Source organism: Gadus macrocephalus, chromosome 23, assembly GCF_031168955.1.
Source record: "Gadus macrocephalus chromosome 23, ASM3116895v1".
Classification (NCBI taxonomy): domain Eukaryota; kingdom Metazoa; phylum Chordata; class Actinopteri; order Gadiformes; family Gadidae; genus Gadus; species Gadus macrocephalus.
The window spans coordinates 14,657,339-14,676,966 of record NC_082404.1 but is presented as its reverse complement, the minus strand read 5'-3'; the positions used below and the strand labels follow the sequence as shown (position 1 = coordinate 14,676,966).

At 48.3% G+C, this 19,628-nt stretch overlaps 2 protein-coding genes and 1 long non-coding RNA gene across 10 annotated transcripts in view; all 3 read left to right on the top strand.

The window, feature by feature from the left end:
* The window catches only part of kcnh2b (potassium voltage-gated channel, subfamily H (eag-related), member 2b), a 41,803-nt gene extending 28,668 nt beyond the window's left edge, over positions 1 to 13,135 (top strand). The window contains exons 9-19 of the mRNA XM_060045782.1: positions 145 to 285; positions 1,866 to 2,065; positions 3,952 to 4,204; positions 4,680 to 4,873; positions 5,504 to 5,606; positions 6,063 to 6,214; positions 6,834 to 6,972; positions 7,593 to 7,782; positions 8,307 to 8,415; positions 8,752 to 8,844; positions 9,668 to 13,135. Of these exons, the coding sequence (XP_059901765.1) occupies positions 145 to 285; positions 1,866 to 2,065; positions 3,952 to 4,204; positions 4,680 to 4,873; positions 5,504 to 5,606; positions 6,063 to 6,214; positions 6,834 to 6,972; positions 7,593 to 7,782; positions 8,307 to 8,415; positions 8,752 to 8,844; positions 9,668 to 10,036 (1,943 nt within the window). The 3' untranslated portion in view covers positions 10,037 to 13,135. The remainder of the gene's footprint in view (positions 1 to 144; positions 286 to 1,865; positions 2,066 to 3,951; positions 4,205 to 4,679; positions 4,874 to 5,503; positions 5,607 to 6,062; positions 6,215 to 6,833; positions 6,973 to 7,592; positions 7,783 to 8,306; positions 8,416 to 8,751; positions 8,845 to 9,667) is intronic.
* A 1,007-nt stretch (positions 13,136 to 14,142) lies between these two features.
* Positions 14,143 to 17,154, top strand: LOC132452297 (uncharacterized). Its single transcript, XR_009524288.1, has 2 exons — positions 14,143 to 16,816; positions 16,866 to 17,154. It is a non-coding gene; the product is annotated as an uncharacterized LOC132452297 (long non-coding RNA).
* A 2,030-nt stretch (positions 17,155 to 19,184) lies between these two features.
* The window catches only part of LOC132452525 (microtubule-associated protein 4), a 70,889-nt gene continuing 70,445 nt past the window's right edge, over positions 19,185 to 19,628 (top strand). For all 8 annotated transcript variants that reach the window (XR_009524374.1, XR_009524371.1, XR_009524372.1 and 5 more), the window contains exon 1: positions 19,185 to 19,393. The gene's annotated coding sequence lies outside the window, so the exon portion shown is untranslated. The remainder of the gene's footprint in view (positions 19,394 to 19,628) is intronic.

Sequence of the window (19,628 nt, the reverse complement as noted above, 5' to 3'; positions counted from 1 at the left end):
AGTTACTCAAACTACACACTCACTCACTCTCCCTCTCTCTCTCTCTCTCTCTCTCCCTCTTTTTCCATCCCTTTCTCTCTCCGTCTCTCGCTCTCTCTCTCTCTCTCTCTCTCTCTCTCTCTCTCTCTCTCTCTCTCTCTCTAGGCTCTGGTCCGTCCATCAAGGATAAGTACGTGACAGCGCTCTACTTCACCTTCAGCTCTCTGACCAGCGTGGGCTTCGGGAACGTGTCGCCAAACACCAACTCTGAGAAGATCTTCTCCATCTGCGTCATGCTCATCGGATGTAAGTCTTTTAGCCTGGCCCATACCCCCTGGGTTTGGGTATGGGCCAGGATGTAAGTCTTTTAGCCTGGCCCATACCCCCTGGTTTGGGTATGGACCAGGATGTAAGTCCTACCCTCACACACGCTGAAGGGGGGCAGCGAGGAGGTGAGAGGAGCAGAGAGGAGGTGAGAGGAGCAGAGAGGAGATGAGGGAGGAGGTGAGGGAGGTTGGAGAGGACCTGTAATGCAGGTGACAGAGTTAGAGACGGAGGTGCAGAGAAGGGGGAGGAGGGGAGGGTGATGGGGAGACTTCCAGGTGGGGGGTGGTCATTCACTCACTCATCCTCTCTCTGTGGACCAGGATGGAAGTACTTCAGCCTGCTTTATACCTTCTGTCTCTCATGGAGTTTCAACCACAATGTTTGTCCTTCAGCCTGGTTCTTACTGACTGTCTCTCGTGGGTTACTTACCAACCTTTTCGTATAATTACTTCATCTTCTCATGGCTCTTAATTCATCAAGTTCTGATTTACATCGAGGCGTCTCCCTTTGGCGGTGGAAAAATCAATCATATCAAGCTATCATGGTACACATCATGGAAAAAGATTGCAGCACATTAGTTTCAGTGATATCAGCAACACAATGTAATAACCTCTGATTTAATTGGGTCATTAATTATACCCATGTCACCATGAAGTAATTTCCTCCGTTCTCCGTAACTGCAGTAATAAAACATTAATAACCGTAAAGAGAACTATTTTGGAAAAGCAGTTGATGCCCGATGCACTGGGTAGGTATGGCGACACATTAGTGCCATAAAGCAACAATGTGATAAAACATGCAATCGGGCGTATTAGATTATTTCACATGCGTAGATATTAACTGCGCTTGCGCAGTTGAGGAAAACAGCTCCTCGAGAGCATTTAGGGCTGGGTAAAAATATTGATTCATCAATGCGCAACAATTTATTTGTTCTCAATTAAATTCCGATTCAGATTTATTTTGAAATCGATTATTTCCATTAAAAAAAATGTTTTAAAAAAAAGAAGCATACTCAGTCATTGTAATCTAGAAGCGAGTATGCCTAAATGTACAAGCCCTTTTACATTTGTCAATGTTATGATTATTACTTTTATGCTGCAAGTTTTGCTCAGGAACAATACTATACAATGGTGTATTCCTTTTTTGCTAGTTAAAGCACAATGAAATGGTTAATTCATTTTGAAATGGTTAATTCTAAATAATGTTTAGGTATTTTTGTCATCTGCACGTATTATTGAATCGATATCGAAGCAATTGGATCAATATAAAATCGAATCGATATCGAATCGATTCGAGACCTAAAGAACCAAATTTAATTTAATTGTGAGGTACCTGCAATCCCCAGCCCTAAGAGCATTACCTCGTTGCAAGCGAGAGGGGGGAATAACTTCGGTCGCACAAAACAGCCTCTGTGTTATGTTGCTGTGATGGTGAGGGGAACTAGCAGAGGTTAAAGGTCGTCCATACATCCTTCCCCCCCATCATCTGCCCTGTTTCATCGTCTCCATCACCACGGTCACGCTGACCCCCCCCTCCGCCCTCCTCCACCCACCCTCCAGCCCTGATGTACGCCAGCATCTTCGGCAACGTGTCGGCCATCATCCAGCGGCTGTACTCGGGCACGGCGCGCTACCACACCCAGATGCTGCGCGTCCGGGAGTTCATCCGCTTCCACCAGATCCCCAACCCTCTGAGGCAGCGGCTGGAGGAGTACTTCCAGCACGCCTGGTCCTACACCAACGGCATCGACATGAACGCCGTGAGTGCCACAGTGGTCGACCCGGGACCGGCCGGTGAACCAGGACCGGAACACGTCTTACTGTCGCTCACTCTCTCTGTACTCTCTCTGTACTCTCTCTGTACTCTCTCTCTCTCTCTCTCTCTCTCTCTCTCTCTCTCTCTCTCTCTCTCTCTCTCTCTCTCTCTCTCTCTCTCTCTCTCTCTCTCTCTCTCTCTCTCTCTCTCTCTCTCTCTCTCTCTCTCTCACACTCTCTCTGTGCCTCTCTCTCTCTGTTTCTCTGCATCTCTCTTCATCTCTCTCTCTTCATCTCTCTCTCGGCTTTCTCTTTCTGTTTCTCTCTCTCTCTCTCTCTCTCTCTCTCTCTCTCTCTCTCTCTCTCTCCCTCTCTCTCCCTCTTCCACCCTCTCTTATCTCTCTCTCTCAGTGAGTTGGTATAGTCTCTCTCTCTCTCTCTCTCTCTCTCTCTCTCTCTCTCTCTCTCTCTCTCTCTCTCTCTCTCTCTCTCTCTCTCTCTCACCCTCTCACCCTCTCACCCTCTCTCAGACAGAGAAACAGACAGAGAGGGATACATGGCTCTTGTAGTTATGGTGTTGTTGACTAAAAGTTATTTATGCTGAGACGTGTTCATTTTTGCACCAATTATTCATTGTTATGAGCGTCTGAAGTTGCTTGCATGCTAGCACTACCTTATAAAGATCGAAATACTTGTTTTTGAATCCCTTATGGTCTCTGCTATTGAAGTAAAGGAATGACGGTGAAACCTGTTATTGAGGCTCCTGATTGGCCCTGGCTCTTTCTCAAACATCAGGCTGCTCTCACATAGTTATTAATTATCTTTATTGTGAGAGTTGAGTTTTAATGGTACCTTCCACGACCCATTACTCTTTAAGATGGGTAAAAAAGGAGAAAGAAATAAGGGAAAATCAACAAAAAGTAATCACAAAATATATATATATATATTACCCATACATGCACATATGTTAATATGTAAATTATAAAAAAGGGAATTATTTGGTTGTTTACAAGTTTAATATGAAAGGATTCATTGATATATTGATACAGTGTATACAGTAACCAGTCCCCTCTCCTCTCCCCTCTCTCCTGTCCCCTCTCCCCTGTCCCCTCTCTCCTCTCTCCTCTCTCCTCTCCCCTCTCTCCTCTCCCCTGTCCCCTCTCTCCTCTCTCCTCTCCCCTGTCCCCTCTCCCCTCTCTCCTCTCTCCTCTCCCCCTCCCCTCTCCCTCCCCCCGCTCTCCTCTCTCCTCTCCCCTCTCCCCTCTCTCCTCTCCCCTGTCCCCTCTCTCCTCTCCTCTCTCCCCTCTCCCCTCCCTCCTCCCCCCTCTCCCCTCTCTCCTCTCCCCTGTCCCCTCTCTCCTCTCCCCCCTCCCCTCTCCCCTCCCCCGCTCTCCTCTCCCTTCCCCCCTCTCTCCTCTCCCCTCCCCCCTCTCCCCTCTCCCCTCCCTCCTCCCCCTTCTCCCCTCTCCCCTCCCCCGCTCTCCTCTCCCCTCCCTCCTCTCCCCTCCCCCCGCTCTCCTCTCCCCTCCCTCCTCTCCCCTCCTCCTCTCCCCTCTCCCCTCCCCCCTCTCCCCTCTCCCCTCTCCCCTCTCCCCTCCCTCCTCCCCCCTCTCCCCTCTCCCCTCCCTCCCCCCTCTCCCCTCCCTCCTCCCCCCTCTCCCCTCCCCCGCTCTCCTCTCCTCTCCCCTCCCCCCGCTCTCCTCTCCCTTCCCCCCTCCCCCCTCTCCCTCTCCCCTCCCTCCTCCCCCCTCTCCCCTCTCCCCTCCCCCCGCTCTCCTCTCCTCTCCCCTCCCCCTCTCCCCTCTCCCCTCCCTCCTCCCTCCTCCCCCCTCTCCCTCCCCCCGCTCTCCTCTCCTCTCCCCTCCCCCCTCTCCCCTCTCCCCGCCCCCAGGTGCTGAAGGGTTTCCCCGAGTGCCTGCAGGCGGACATCTGTCTGCACCTGAACCGCACGCTGCTGCAGAACTGCAAGGCCTTCCAGGGCTCCACCAAGGGCTGCCTGCGCGCGCTCGCCATGAAGTTCAAGACCACGCACGCGCCGCCCGGCGACACCCTGGTGCACGCCGGCGACGTGCTCAACGCCCTCTACTTCATCTCCCGGGGGTCCATCGAGATCCTTCGGGGCGACGTGGTGGTGGCCATCCTGGGTGAGGGGGGTGATGGTGGAGGAGGTCCGGTGGAGAGGGGTGGTGGTTCATCTGCGATGTCGGGCGGTGCTGCCCAGGTGATTCTCCTGTGGATAGTTTCCTCTCGGTCCAATGGCGCCCTCCGCTGGGGAGGAAGGGCACCGTCAAGACGACTTGATGCATGTTGATGATAATGCGTGACGTGTCACGGCTTGTCCTGTGAAACCGAATCCTTTGTCAATGCATCGATGTTGAAGATGTGGGCCTCAACCAAATGACCATTTGCACCCATTTAGTTCTTACCCAATGCACCGTTTGTGTAAGGAATTACTGTACTCTCCAGCAGTGTAGTATTTGTAAAGCCAGACTTCCCCGAGACTTCTTTAATACGAAATCTGTTCTGGGGTCAGCCTTATGACTGGGTCTCCAGCTGTGAGACCCAGTGCAGTGCTCTCCTGGAAACTCAAACCTCTTCCGTCCCTCTCGGCCCCTTCAGGGAAGAACGACATCTTCGGCGAGCCCATCAACCTGTACGCGCGGCCCGGCAAGTCCAACGCGGACGTGCGCGCCCTGACCTACTGCGACCTCCACAAGATCCTGCGAGAGGACGTTCAGGAGGTGCTGGACATGTACCCCGAGTTCTCCGAGCACTTCTGGGGGAACCTGGAGATCACCTTCAACCTGCGAGACGTAGGTGCCCCGCCCTGCGCCACGGCCTCTTGGGTTTATTTAGATGTCCTGGCACTTAATGTACGCACTTATTGTGTGTTGTACGTCCTGGCACTTAATGTACGCAATTATTGTGTGTTGTACGTCCTGGCACTTATTGTACTCACTAATTGTCTGTTGTACGTCCTGGCACTTAACGTATGCACTTATTGTGTGTTGTACGTCCTGGCACTTAACGTATGCACTTATTGTGTGTTGTACGTCCTGGCACTTAATGCACACACTCATTGTATGTTAAACGTCCTTGCAATTAAAAATAGCACTTGTGTAGCGTGTAATCCTAGCTATCTGTGTTGTGTACGGGGAATGGGTTAACCTGGCGATTATTAGTGCTTGGCACTTGTTTCTAAGAACATCCTTAGTGTACCGAAAGCGATATATTATTGTTTCTCTGTCTTCTGGCAAATGTACTTACGTAAGGCACTTTGGATAAAAGCGTAATGTAAATATGATGTTGTGGCCTCAGAAGAGCAAAGCAGCGGTTAGAAAGAGCGATGTTGATGCGGCCCTGGGTTCACCTCGTGCAGTGAGTCTGGTCAGCTCTGAGTAAGTGACCGTAGAAGGGACCTCTGATACCCGATCTCTTCACAGACCAACATGATCCCCGGCTCGCCCACCAGCGACGACTCGGACGGCGGTGGTTTCAACAAACTCCGGCGGCGTAAGCTGTCTTTCAGACGGCGCACCGAAAAAGGTAAACAGGCACGCAAGCCTTTCGTCTTTCTTTAACGACGGCTAAACGATCGACGGCCCCCCCCATTGGACTGTCTGTGTTCTTAACACGTATCAGCGCTGGCCTTCATGAAGAAAACGCTCAAGCTTCAGTAATGGTAATGGACTGCATTGATGCAGCAATATTCTAACCCGTGGCCACTGAGAGCGCTTTACAATATTGCCTAACATTCACCCATTGATGCACACATTCACACACACGGACGGCGGTGTCAGCCACGCAAGGTGACAGCCAGCTCGTCAGGAGCAGTCAGGGACACCCCGACACTCTAGGAGGAGCCGGGGATCGAACTAGCAACCTTCTGGTTACCAGCCGATGCGCTCTACCTCCTGAGCCACATGCCGGCCCTAATGCTCCCGATTAAGGTTAGGGTTCCTTGAAGCCCGCTCATCCTCCACTCTTCCCCTCCGCCTCCAGACCACGCGGACGCCGGCGAGATCAAGAAGTCCCAGAAGGCCGTGCGGCGGAGGAGGAGGTCGGCGGCGGGGTGCCAGAAGGCAGAGGAGGGCCTGAAGCCGAGTTGGGACGGGCATCGCAGCTCCCTGTCCTCCCCCACCAGCGGAGACGAGGTCACCCCCCTCCCTGCTCCTACCGCACTCGTTCACCCGTTCACTCATCACGCATTCATCCTCACCATTCACTCATCACCCATGCATCCGTTCAGTCGTTCACTCATTGCTCGTTCACTCATCAATCATTCACTCATTCACTCTTCACTTCTCACCCGTTTACTAGTTCACTCGTTCACTCTTCCCTCATCACCCATTCACTCATCACTCATTCAATTATACACTCATCACCATTCCTTTACAATAATTACAATCATGCAACAGACAACGCAATAGTGAAGTTGGTTCTTTGTGACAGTCACAGCTTTGTCCGCGGCCATTAGCAGGCCTCACTTTTATCCCCGCTGTTCAAAACATTTAAACTCTGTTAAGATGTTGGCTTGCATTCAGATGGATTTGGCTCGACTCCTTGCCGGTAGTCCTCCACCAGATTGTACATTTCCTAAGACATCCTTCACCGTGTTCGCTGCAGAAGCCCACCCCAGGCCAGTAAACACTGCTCCTGTTGTTAGCTCCTGTCGTCTGAGCGTGGTGCTGAGACAGCAGACCACTAACGAGTGTGGGCTAACGAGGTGTGACCTAACGAGGTGTGTGCTAACGAGGCTCTGCTCTGACACAGGGTGAGGACCCTGCTGGGGTCTCCCCGGCCCCCGGGTCCACCCTGCTGGACCCCCTGCAGGCCCAGGCCCCCCCGCTGAGCTTCAGCCAGGTCCCCGACGGAGACGCCAAGACGGGGAACACCTGCAATGCCCTCTCAGGTACACCCCCATAATACAGTACACACACCCTGATACGCTGTCAGGTAGACCCCCATATTACAGTACACACACCCTGATACACTGTCAGGTAGACCCCCATAATACCATACACACACCCTGATACACTGTCAGGTAGACCCGCATAACACAGTACACACACCCTGATACACTGTCAGGTAGACACCAATAATACATAACACACCAGATACAGATACACTGGACTACACATCAGATAGAAAACTCATCATGATGATGACTCAGTACTAGGAAGTTGGCTTTCTTCCACTGATGCAAGAGTTTCTCTGTACTCCTTGTAGTCTGACTTTGTGCCTCACGAGAAGATGATTTACCGGGACCCATGGTGGTTCGATATCGTCAGCCTATATATTAAGTTATATTTTAAGGGGTTCATCTTGTATTTAGAGTCAAATAGATGACAGATATAAAGCAAAAAAGCCCTGTAAAGAGCACTCTGATTGGCTGAGGATAGAGACAACGAGGCTCAGTGCATCAGCAGCATTGGGAGAGTTAGGTTAGGTTAGGTTGGATTAGATATCACAATTTGGCCAAAGTTTGAATCATCCCCCTCCGCGCACCTCCTTCTCTCCGCCCCCCTCCAGGAGCGTTCTCGGGCGTGTCCAACATCTTCAGCTTCTGGGGGGAGACCCGGACCAGCCCCCAGTACCAGGAGGTCCCGCGGTGCAGCTTGCCCTCCCCGCCCCGGGCCAGCGCCCCCCTCCGCGGGCTGAACCGCCAGCAGCGCTCCGACCTGGAGTCACGCCTGGACCTGCTGCAGAGGCAGCTCAACAGGTAGGGAGACCCCCCTGGAGACCCCACTAGGGACCCCCCTGGAGACCCCTCCAGACCTGCTGCAGAGGCAGCTCAACAATCGTCAGGAAACCTTTCTTTTTACATTGAAAACAATCATTACACTAAGAAGGGAGTCCCGCTCATGGGCAGTAGGTGATGAGGTGACCGCCATCGGCGATTTGAGGCTCTTCCATGTTTTTCGTTGGGTTCTCTACAAAGTAGAGAACCTTCCATGAGGAACACGTTGAGGAGCTCTTCAGACGAGACCTGAGGTTCCAGGGCTGGGCAGTCAGGCCGGTCGGTCTCCGACCCTGAGGAACCGTCTCAGAACACGGTCCTCTTTAGCCCTCCCGAGACGGGAGGGCTAAAGAGGACCGTGTTCTGAGACGGTTCCTCAGGGTCGGTCTCAGAGACGGGAGGGCTGGAGAGGACCGCGCTCTGAGACGGTTCCTCTGCGTCCCCCTCCTCGTGTCTCCTGAAGCGGTGCCCCAGAGATGATGTGAGAGATGCCGTGTGTTTGTCAGGTTGGAGAGCCGCATGTCCACCGACATCGGAGCCATCATGCAGCTGCTGCAGAGACAGATGGCCCTGGTGCCCCCCGCCTACAGCACCGTGACCCCCTGCCCCCCGCAGGTTAATACACACACACACACACACACACACACACACACACACACACACACACACACACACACACACACACACACACACACACACACACACACACACACACACACACACACACACACAGACACACAGACACACATGCGCACACAAACAGAGATGTTTAATATGGACACAGTCGTATGAGCCCTAACGTACAGCGTAAAGATACCCTGGCTGTAGTGGCTCATTAATCTGACTATTTCAACAGGATGACTGCTTTACCCTTTTACACCTTCCAACCCATCGTATCAAAAAGAAAGCCTTCAAAGGAACGCATGAATGATGTGTTCACCCCTTCATCAGGCTTCCTCATACCCCGGTCCGGGACCGGGTCTAGGTCCAGGAGAGAGACTGGTCCTGCCTGTGGGGGCCGAGGCCCTGACCTCCCTCTCTCAGGTAAAGCTCCCCTTGGTGAGTCTAGACCACCAGCCAACTGGTCAAGGAACCGGTACGACCAGACCAGTTCTCTCTGAAACGATGTGTCACATAGAACTCAGAGGAAGGCATCCGACGGATCTCCACCAGGGTCACGGCTTCCCCAAGACCCTTTAACTCGTTTAGAGAGAACCTGCTTAAGTCCCTCTGACTCAGAGAACCTTCTCAAGTCCCTCTGACTCAGAGAACCCGCTCAAGTCCCTCGGACACATATAGAGAGAACCTTCTCAAGTCCCTCTGACTCATACAAAGAGAACCTTCCCAAGTCCTTCTGACACATATAGAGGGAACCTTCTCAAGTCCCTCTGAAAAATATAGAGAGAACCTTCCCAAGTCCCTCTGACTCACATAGAAGGAACCTTCTCAAGTCCCTCAGACTGAGAGAACCTCCTCAAGTCCTTCTGACTCATGTATTCTTCTCAAGACCCGCTGACTCACAGAACCTTCTCAAGTCCCTCTGACTCGTATAGAGAACCTTCTTAAGACCCTCTGACTCAGAGAACCTCCTCTAGTCCCTCTGACTCATACAAAGAGAACCTTCTCAAGTCCCTCTGACTCGTATAAAGAGAACCTTCTCAAGTCCCTCTGACTCAGAGAACCTTCTCAAGTCCCTCTGACTCATAGAACTTTCTCAAGTCCCCACTGACTCATAGAACCTCCTCAAGTCCCTCTGACTCATAGAACCTCCTCAAGTCCCTCTGACTCATAGAACCTTCTCAAGTCCCTCTGACTCATAGAACCTCCTGAAGTCCCTCTGACTCATAGAACCTTTCTCCTTCCACAGATCCTAGACCCCCAGGACCTACTGGGGTTTCCCAGAAACCCTTTAGAGGCCCTGCACACCCAAGGCGCCCCTGGTCCTGGACGCGGTCCCGGCTCGGGTCTGGATCAGGACCTGGAGATGGACCTAGGACTGGGGAGCGCCACGGGCCTCGTCCCGGGGGCCGGGATGGACCTGGGTCCGGCTCTGAGACCCATCCTGGACTTGGATTTTGGGAACCAGGCCTCCCGGGGTTCAGGCTTCGACCTCAGCCCGGGGAGGGGGGGCCTCCTGGACCTAGAGGCGCAGCGGAGGCGGTCCCTCCAGGAGCCGCAGACCCCCCTGGACTCACGGACCCCACAGAGACACGGCTCCGACCCGGGAGGGAGCTGAGGGGACGGAGGGCCGGGTCGGGAGGGGGGGCGGACCGGAGACCTGGGTGGAGGTGAGGGGCCTGGACGGACCCCTGGGGGGAGACGGACGAGGGGGGAAGGGGGAGGAGGCTCTGAGGGGACAGAGGGTCTGGTCTCAGAGGGACCCCCCTCTGGGGTCTTTCTTCCATTTCTCGGGGCCCTTCTGATGAGCAGGACAACATGGAGGACTCTGAGAGCCTCCTCACCCCCCCTCTACAGCCCACCCAAGACACGAGGAAAGGCTGGTTGGGGACCCCCCCCCCCCCTGCGCATGGCGACTGAGACAGACTAGACCGAGGTCGACATGTGGGATCCTACACAAACACACAAGCATACACACGCACACACACACACACACACACACACACACACACACACACACACACACACACACACACACACACACACACACACACACACACACACACACACACACACACACACACACACGAACACACACACAATCCTCTCCTAAGTCTCTGGAACTTTGTACACTTTCAAACATTGGTACAATTACACAACTTTAACCAAAAAACACAAACTAAGCCTAAGAGGACCTCCTCTGACATCCTCTTTTTTATGTTGTCCGGACCGTCCAGAGGTCTGACTCCAGTGACTCCGAACCTGTAAACCAATCCCTTTACTGCTGTGTCCAGTGTTGGATGATTCAACAAGAAGACATGACAACAGCACAGAGTTACACAAACCAAGTAGCCATTTACGTCTTGCACTGAAAACCTTGAGGAAACTCTTAATATTGTTATTAATATTCTTAATATTATTATTATTCTCTACTCTACATGTCCGTGGCGCTTCCGAAAATCTGAATAGCAAGGCACACTGGTTGGGCGAACTCCAGAGTTAGCTGGCCTAACAGAATGCTGATCGCTCCGCCCACCCCATATAGCCCCGCCCATCTCGTAAGGCCCCGCCTATCCCATATGGCCCCGCCCATCCAGTATGGCCCCACCCACAATGTATGGCCCCACCCATCTTGGGCGGTTAGGGTTAGGGTTAGGTCGGTACTGGAGGCTGAAGATGAGGACGTTTCCTGAAGAACAGATCAGACGGCCAATCGTAACCATGAGCTCATCAGCTCACTCTGAGTGAACTTTTAGTCATCAACTCGTAAACTGGCAAACTAATCATTCTCTTAGACCTGAGCACCTGAACCATTATTTCTAGCAGCAAATGTTCTCCACCTAATAATGTACAACGTTAGCACCAATGCAGAGATTGCCGTTTGTCCGTGGTTGTTATGAATATTTATTGGCCTGCTTGGATCTTGAGGGTTTCATTCATCCATTATAACGGTTGTACGATCATTCTTATTTTTTACTCTAGTTCAATTTGCTACCTCAGATTTCATTGGTCCTTAATCTTATTTTCAGACCCAACCCGGAGTGATTTCATCATGTATAAATTAATCATATATTACCAGTTTGCCAGCTTACAAAGACGGAACCAGTATCCCCGTTTGTACCGTACGACTCGCAAACACTGGAGAAAGATGCTTCTAAACTGAGAGGGGGTCAGCGACCTTGACCTGCTCTCAAGAGGGAAAGATCCTTAGTTTTGCTGTTTGGTTTTACAACTGTTTCTGCACATCTGTGTGTGTGTGTGTGTGGGTTTGTGTGTGTTCCCTCGCTCTGATCATATCTTCCTTTGCATTGGCAGGGAAAAACCGTACTTACTGCTGACAAGTGTATGTTTTATGTGTAACACATCTTTTGGTTTTGGGATGAATGTTTTTGACTTCCTAATGTCTGTATGTTGGCGAGAGATTTCTTTATGCTTTCAGCTTTAACCGTCAAGTGAAAGGAACTCAAAGCAATAGTTAGTCCTGGGGAGCTGGAGAGAGGAGAAGAGAGGAGGGGTAACTTGTAGCAAGATCTCATTTGAAAACATATACTCTCTAGGAATGGATATGAGTTTGAGACAGGGTCTTGGATAACAAGACACAGACGCTCATCCCAGCTGGCGAGACAAACTCTTAAATCAGAAACTATGTTGAAAGCAGTTCACGGACAACAACACAAACCTGGGTTTGGTATTCAGGAGCCCCGTTCGATTCCTTGGAGTTCTGTATCGAAGTACAGTACCCCTAACATCCCTGCTGAATTACAATTGATTTCATGTGGTCAAATTTCCATACCTGAGTTTATAAACTGTTTATTGCTTGTGACACAAGCCTATAAATATATCTCTGGCCTTTGTTTTCCTGGAGATAGAAGACTAGCGGAACAAACGAGACGAGGGAAGCCATGACCTCTGAGGTGAACTGCCTCATGGATGCAGGCCTTTCTTGGTCTCCTTTCTTGGTCTCCATTTTTGGAATTTCTGCCCTTTGTAAAATACAGAAATTAATAGGATAAGAGCCATCTGAGATTAGCAAAGTAGCTCTGTTAGCCACGGCACCACTTCTGACCTGTTCCTGCTTTTTTACATTTGGAAGAAATACCCCAACAAGAAAAACAAGTTAACCTGATGCCTTCACTTTCTCTCTTCATAATTGATTGTACATAGAAGTCCACATTTAGACGAAGCACAAATGGATTATTTTCCGCCCAAAATCTCCTTCAACAATACATAAGACACTATAGTTAATAATAGCATGTTAGATGGATAGGGATCCCTTCGAATGGTGGGGAAATTAAAAAAATAATTATAATATCCCGACAAAGTATATATTTTCTGAATTGTATCGAGGACTGCTTTCTGTTGTGGAAAAAAGTCCAACAGGTAAACACACACTGGCGATTGAACAGTAAAGAAAACTGGAAGTAAGCAGAAACAGGTTAATATGACAGAATAATAACATCACAAATCAACCTACTCACTAATTATCTCTATGAAATCCTATTTGTGTCTGTAAACACTGTCTGTATCTGCTGCTGCTTGCGGGCCTCAGCTGTCTATTTATTTATTTATGTGACTTGTTGCTCTGTTTGTGGACGTGCCCTCCGCTCTTCACCGCTGGAGGGTGGAGTGTGTGAGGGCTTTGTGTGTTACTTTGTTTTTCCTCCCAGTGTTTTTGTGTGTTGAATTCTTTCCTGAAGATGTACATCTGTAAAGCCGTCATCCTTTCAAAGCATCTTCATCATGATGAAAGCTTGGTGAGTTTTGAATCTACCACTATGGGTCATCTTCGGTCGGTACGCGGTCAGTAAGAATCACCACCCGTCGTTCATATGCTCCAATAACGAGAAGACCAATTAACTGGGATCTCACCAACGTGATTGGAATTCAAGCACAAACGTTTTCCGGAGTTTTCACTCCAACGTTACAGAAGCATTCTGACCAGAAGTTCTGTTTGCAGAGGTGGGCGGTCTTGAAACTCTCAGCCAATGGAAAGTCTGCCTCAGGATTTCTGAGTTGTTAGCTTCCCCAGACCCACTGCGATCGTGTGAGATGTGAGTAAGGAGTTAATGAGGCACTAAATGCACATAAATTCACCCTCACACTCAATGTCGCAATAACTTTCTAACACTGTTCTTAATGCTCTGTAAAGGTGCGTTTGCGTGTTGAACCAAAGCAGGAGAACTCTTTACAAATAGTGCAATGTCAAATCACGAAGGATAAAATCACTTCAAGTCATGTACAGCTCATTTGGGATGTGAAGTTGAAGGAAGAAGTTACGACAGCTGGGTGGCCAACGCAGACTCTTGACTCATGTTTGTATGATGTGGCTCGAGGTTTTGCCCTTTATATATCGACCTTAGTTCACTGCTGTTTTTGGCATCTGTTTAATTTGGCATTAGTTGAACAAGGTTGATAGTATAACCTACAAAAGCTTCCTGTAAGGTTCCCACCTAATGTGGCTTCTCGTAATTCTCAGAGCATCTGGTCTTTTTAAGTCATCCTACCAACGGAGACTTATGGGCAGGAAACAGGGACAGATTAAGGTCACCCTCAAGCGAAAGGATAGATTGAGATTCTACGTCACAATCCTGAATGACAACAAATCAAGCCTAGTACTACTGCTGTGCCTACTTCAATTTGAACATGACAATTCAATGAAAAGTATTGAAATGCACACATTAATGATTCCTAACTAATTATGAAAGGTCCAACCCCGCCCTGGAACGCTAAACGTTGTGAGGACTGTTCCATCCACAACATGGCAGCCACACATTATTTCCAAAAATGAGACTGCCGATTGCCACTAGCCCAAGTTCAATATTGCCCCCCCCCCCCTCTCTGCCTGAGGTCCTGGTCATTATGTTGAATACATCTCACTTGAAACCCTTCTTAAGGAGTAGGGCCCTGCAAGGCTAGGCTGAGCTGGCTTGAGTCATCGGGCTCATTCTTGACTCAGGTGAAGTTCTGACGGAGCCTCTGAAATCCTTCGTGCTGCAGAGTTCCACTCTGCGCTGGTCGTCCTGTTCATGTCAACCCATGCTTCCGTTTCGCTGCACCAATCCAAAACCGATACCATTAGTGGAGTGTGCAGGGCATCTTAGAAAGGCCTTCCACTGTTATAAGACATGTTCGCTACTGCAATGATTAATAATAATTTCACAATGCCACATTGTCTGGGTACAAATCTTAACTTAGTATGATTTTACTGTTTCGAAACATCCAAAAAAAACACGCATGGAACCTATTTTCTGTAGGGTGAGTGGAACACTGAAGTGAGAACTTGTGTTCTGCTCCAGAGTTTAGTAGTCGTCCCCCCAGTGGCCTGACTTCGCGCATCTTCGACGTCCAGAACCCTGACCTCAGTTCTAGCGCATGGTCTGAGTGGCCCATGGTGTGTCTCAGACTCCAGCAGCCAGGCCTCTGTAATGTAATGCATCCTGCATCGTAGCGCTGAGAGGGAAATGCAGATCTGCATCCGTTTGGGAGTGGGGTTCGTTCAATGCGATGGCTTACTACTAGGATTCTCTATTTCAGTGACCGCATGCACTTAGTTATAAGGGCATTTGTGTGTGTGTGTGTGTGTGTGTGTTTGTGTACGCACACACGCACACTCACTGGTCAATGATTTAATTTTTCTGTGATATAGAAGCACACACAAGCGTTCACACATGCATAAACATGGCCACACACACACACACACACACACACACACACACACACACACACACACACGGCCTCTCATATTAGTAGCTCTTCCATTCCCCTGAGCTCTTTTCAGCTCTGTCCCCCTTTCTATGACTCACCCTAGATCTGTATTTGTAGATATCTGAAGCACCTGGATGGGGTTTGCTACTGTTTACACCACACTGGATTCGCTCTGTCCTCCCTTTGTTTGTACATAATGAAAAAACAACCACGTCTACTAATGTAGAGGTAATCCTGCGGCACCCATATAGCCAGCACTATGCAGTACAGAAGAAATACCTTTCCTTGGCATGCTTTGAGATGCAGAACACTTTAGAGATGACAAACATTTCACTTAATAAAGTCTGTTTGAATTTCTTAAAAAAAACATTAATGTCAATAATTATATTGGTAATAAATAACGATTGGTATGAAAGGAGAGCGACGGTGATGAAAAACATGACTTAATATGAACCTTTTTACTGCATGCTGCACTGACTCCATCAGAGCGAGACGCACGAAGCAGCACTCTTTCTTGTCGCTGTATGCTTGCAAACTGTAGAGTAAAACACTGAACACTTCCGAGTGACGGAAGAGGCCTATGAACATAACTTATATAGTACGTCCGGGTTATGGAAGAGCGAGACGGTGAATAATGGCGGAAACAATGAATCCTAGATGCTAGTGGATTCTCTCTGTTCATTGTGTGCCTCAGCTCTGTACCAGAGTGATGCATGTGTCACAGTCCTGGAAGATTTACTGTGTAGGAGCGCTTGAATCCATTTATTTTGGTAGGGGCTGATTTAGGCTGTGTAGGCTTTGCTTGGTACCTAGATACGAGAGCATTTGACATATGTGCGATCCCTTTTCTCCGTCTAATGCCCAGGTAGTATGGGCTCCACTCACTGCCCGCTGTGCCATTCTCCAAACATCTGGGAGTGTGGGTTGGGATGACAACATCTGGCCTATTTTAAAAATCTGCTGTGTTAATAATATGTTGCCTGAAGCACATAATGGGTGTTGAAAAAAAAAACGGATTTACACTTACCCACCAAACCTATGTTTGTTATTTTCTTTATTTTGGGATTGAAGGACGTGTGTAAACTCTGTCTTTTCAGATGAGGATTAATCAAACGGTTCTTAATTTACCTTAATAGGCCTAAATCAGAAATGGTTACCCCAAGGGCTGAAAAAGGTGGAGCTTATTAAGTTAATTATAGGACTGAAGTCATGACAGTGACAAGCATTTATTTCAATATACAGAGATATCCCTGTGGCTAAAACTTTAAGAGTACAGTAATTAACCATGAATTAACATTGAGTAATAAGCATTAACTAACAGTTATTGAACAGTAAACTAATGCTCTAGTAATCCTTTACTAATAACATATACTTTTTTATTTAACTAAGCTAATGGTGTTCATGTTAACTAAGGTATTAATTGATACATTATTTAATTGGGTTAGGGCTAACCCCTTGGGTAGTTAATTGTAGGGTTTACCTTAACCCTATTAAATAATGTATAAAGTCATGCCTGGGTTAACATGAACACCATTAGTAAAATTGTATTAGCCCATTAGTTTACTGTGAACAAAGTGGAATGCATTTTACTGCAATAACTATCAGTTAATTGTTAGCTGATTGTTAGTTAACGCATATTACTGCAGTAACAAATAATGATGAATGGTTGATTACTGCACCCTTGTGGTAGAGTGTTCCCCACCTCCTTACCCCATCATCAACTGTGATGGAGGGGTGAGCAGGTTTCCCAGCTCAACACCACATCATCCCAGCTGTGATGAAGAGTTGAGCAGGCCAGGCCAGTGAGGTTTAGACGAAGATGATGCATCACTCATCACAATGTTGAAGAAGGAGGAGGGATTGACTGTCTAATGGCATTATCAATTTGAACTTTATAGAATTTCCAAATATTTATTTCAATAAACCTCTTTGAAAGCAATATATGGGTGTGTGGATTCCCATTGTCTAATTATGAATTTTACCTTTATATAATTTCCAAATATTTATTTCAATAAACCTCTTTGAAAGCAATATCTGGGAGTTTGGCTTTATTGTGATGTTGTTTGCTGAATACATTTCAGAACAAGGAACAAAGCTGATGGATGGTCTTGGTCGCAACATGTAAGATTGGTGATGTTATTAAATCACATATGTGCCACCATTTTGTAGGTTTAATACAGTGGGAAGTTGGTTTTAGTTGGATATTCACTCTGGATCCAGCGGCTCTGTCGGACCCCGTCCCCCCAGTGTCGTCAGTGGTGGGCGGGCATCTCCTCCGAGCGCTCCCGCTGTACCACGGCCCCTAACTGAAACCCTTAAGTTAGGGACACTCAATCAATTACTGTTTGAATGACACAAAACCATTATTTTAATAACCATCGTGCTGATTGCTCATATTATTAAGAAAATATAAAACAACGATTTCACTAGATTGGTCTCACCAAGTTAACCTGTTTTGATCGCTAATGTTTACTTAATTTTGCATAAATATTTGAATAAATAATAATTACAGTTTTTAGCAATAGCTGCCATGTCAAGGGACCCACTAACGCCTAACCATATATTAGGACTACACCAATGATCTGTTTAGTTCTTAATAGTTTTTATCGGATATAAAAAACCTGCTGTGAATAGATTTGTGATTTGTGCACATGAACGGTCGCTGTCACGGAACATGCGTAAGTGTGAGTGTCATCACTGACGAGGCGTCTCGTTATCACCAGGACCGTGAACGCGCCTTAAAGGCACCCAGTGCAACTTTATGTAAACATTCAATGAAAAATAAACATTCAATTTCTAGTCTTTTTTACACGTAGTAAGTTTCAATAACTCCATACCATTACATATCGACATTCAAGGAGCAAAGATGAGACGTCGTTGTGTGGTGAGAACTGATAGAAAATCGTAAACAACAACAATCGCCGGTGGGGAGAAGCCATTTTTCCATTGACTGGAAGCCTGCTTTATTTATTGTAGGTTACAAAAAATAAAGAAAATGGCGGCATTGTTGTTGTTATCGATTTTGTATCAGTTCTCACCACACAACGACGTCTCATCTTTGCTCCTTGAATGTCGATATGTAATGGTATGGAGTTATTGAAACTTACTACGTGTAAAAAAGACTAGAAATTGAATGTTTATTTTTAAGCCTCGAAAGTTGCACTGGGTGCCTTTAAGACGCACCTCGTTTGATTTCATTTTGGTGCTTCTACTTTATATGAATATTTATATGAATATCCAGAATATCCAGTGACCCCTAATCAACAAAATATATTATCCCTACACTGGATAATAAGACACAGCTCCTTTTATGGGAGATTAGTGCGTCTTCTATTTTGTATGACTATTATAATTGTATTTATTGGTTTATTTAAAAGGCTTCAGACTAAACCACTTCAGTCCGGCCACCTGATGGCAATGTTCACTCAGAAAACAACCGCACGATGAATTGAAATCCTGTGCTTGATGTGACCGTTTTTTTTACTATGAAATGCTGAATTATGAAGAGATGAGGAAAAAAAGTTGTACTATATATATATATCTATATATATATATATAGATATATATATAAAGAATAAGTACAAGGTTACTCTGTCGAAACAAATGCCAATGGAATGCATCTAAAATATGCGGGTAACAAATTCAAAATGAACAGGGTGTTCGGGACATGAGCTATTTTATATTTATAATATATAATATATATTATAAATATATAAATGCGTATCCTTTGTCGGTTTTCCTTTAGAAAAGCCCGTTCCCTCATCCCTATGACAGGGGAAATTCCTGTAAGTTGAGGTCCGGGTCCAGGCCCGGGTACAGGTCCGGGTCCAGGCCGGGGTCCAGGCCCGGGTACAGGCCCGGGTCCAGGCCCGAGTCCAGGTCCGGGTCCAGGCCCGGGTCCGTTCCTTCCGGCCATTGGACGCGCGTCGTCCCGTAAAAGGTGCCGGACCTCGTCATTGGGTGGGCGGCCTGTCCGTCAAACCTGTAGCCGTGACGACGGTGGCTCTGATGGAACATGCTGCAGCTGCTAGGGGCGGGGCCTATTTTCAATCGGGGAGCGTTGATTGGGCAAGAGACCCCGTCACTCAGATAGAAACTCCGTTACGGTTGGACAAGGCCAACGTCCGTCCCGTCGCGAGCGCTCTGGTTGGAACATATGGCGCGTGGGTGGAGCCGCGCGCCGCGGTCACTGAAGTACGGTGGGCGGATCATTGTGGTGACAGCGACGCGTGGAGACTCCCGACAAACTGTCTAAAACAGTCGACTAACGGTGAGTCAACCTTGAATAAAACGTCCCGGTTGCCCCACAAGGCCCGGGGACGTACGTGGGTCGCAGTTTGTGCCGCATTCCTCAGTGTTTTGGGGGTACTTTGAGACAGTGAAGTGTCGGTGATTTTGGATGAGTGATCTCAGCACGCCGCGTTGGGCGGCGCGCAGGGCGGCGCGGTGCGGATCTGCGCTGCCCGTCTGGACTCTAGAGGCGGCAGGGCGGTGGCGGTGTTGCT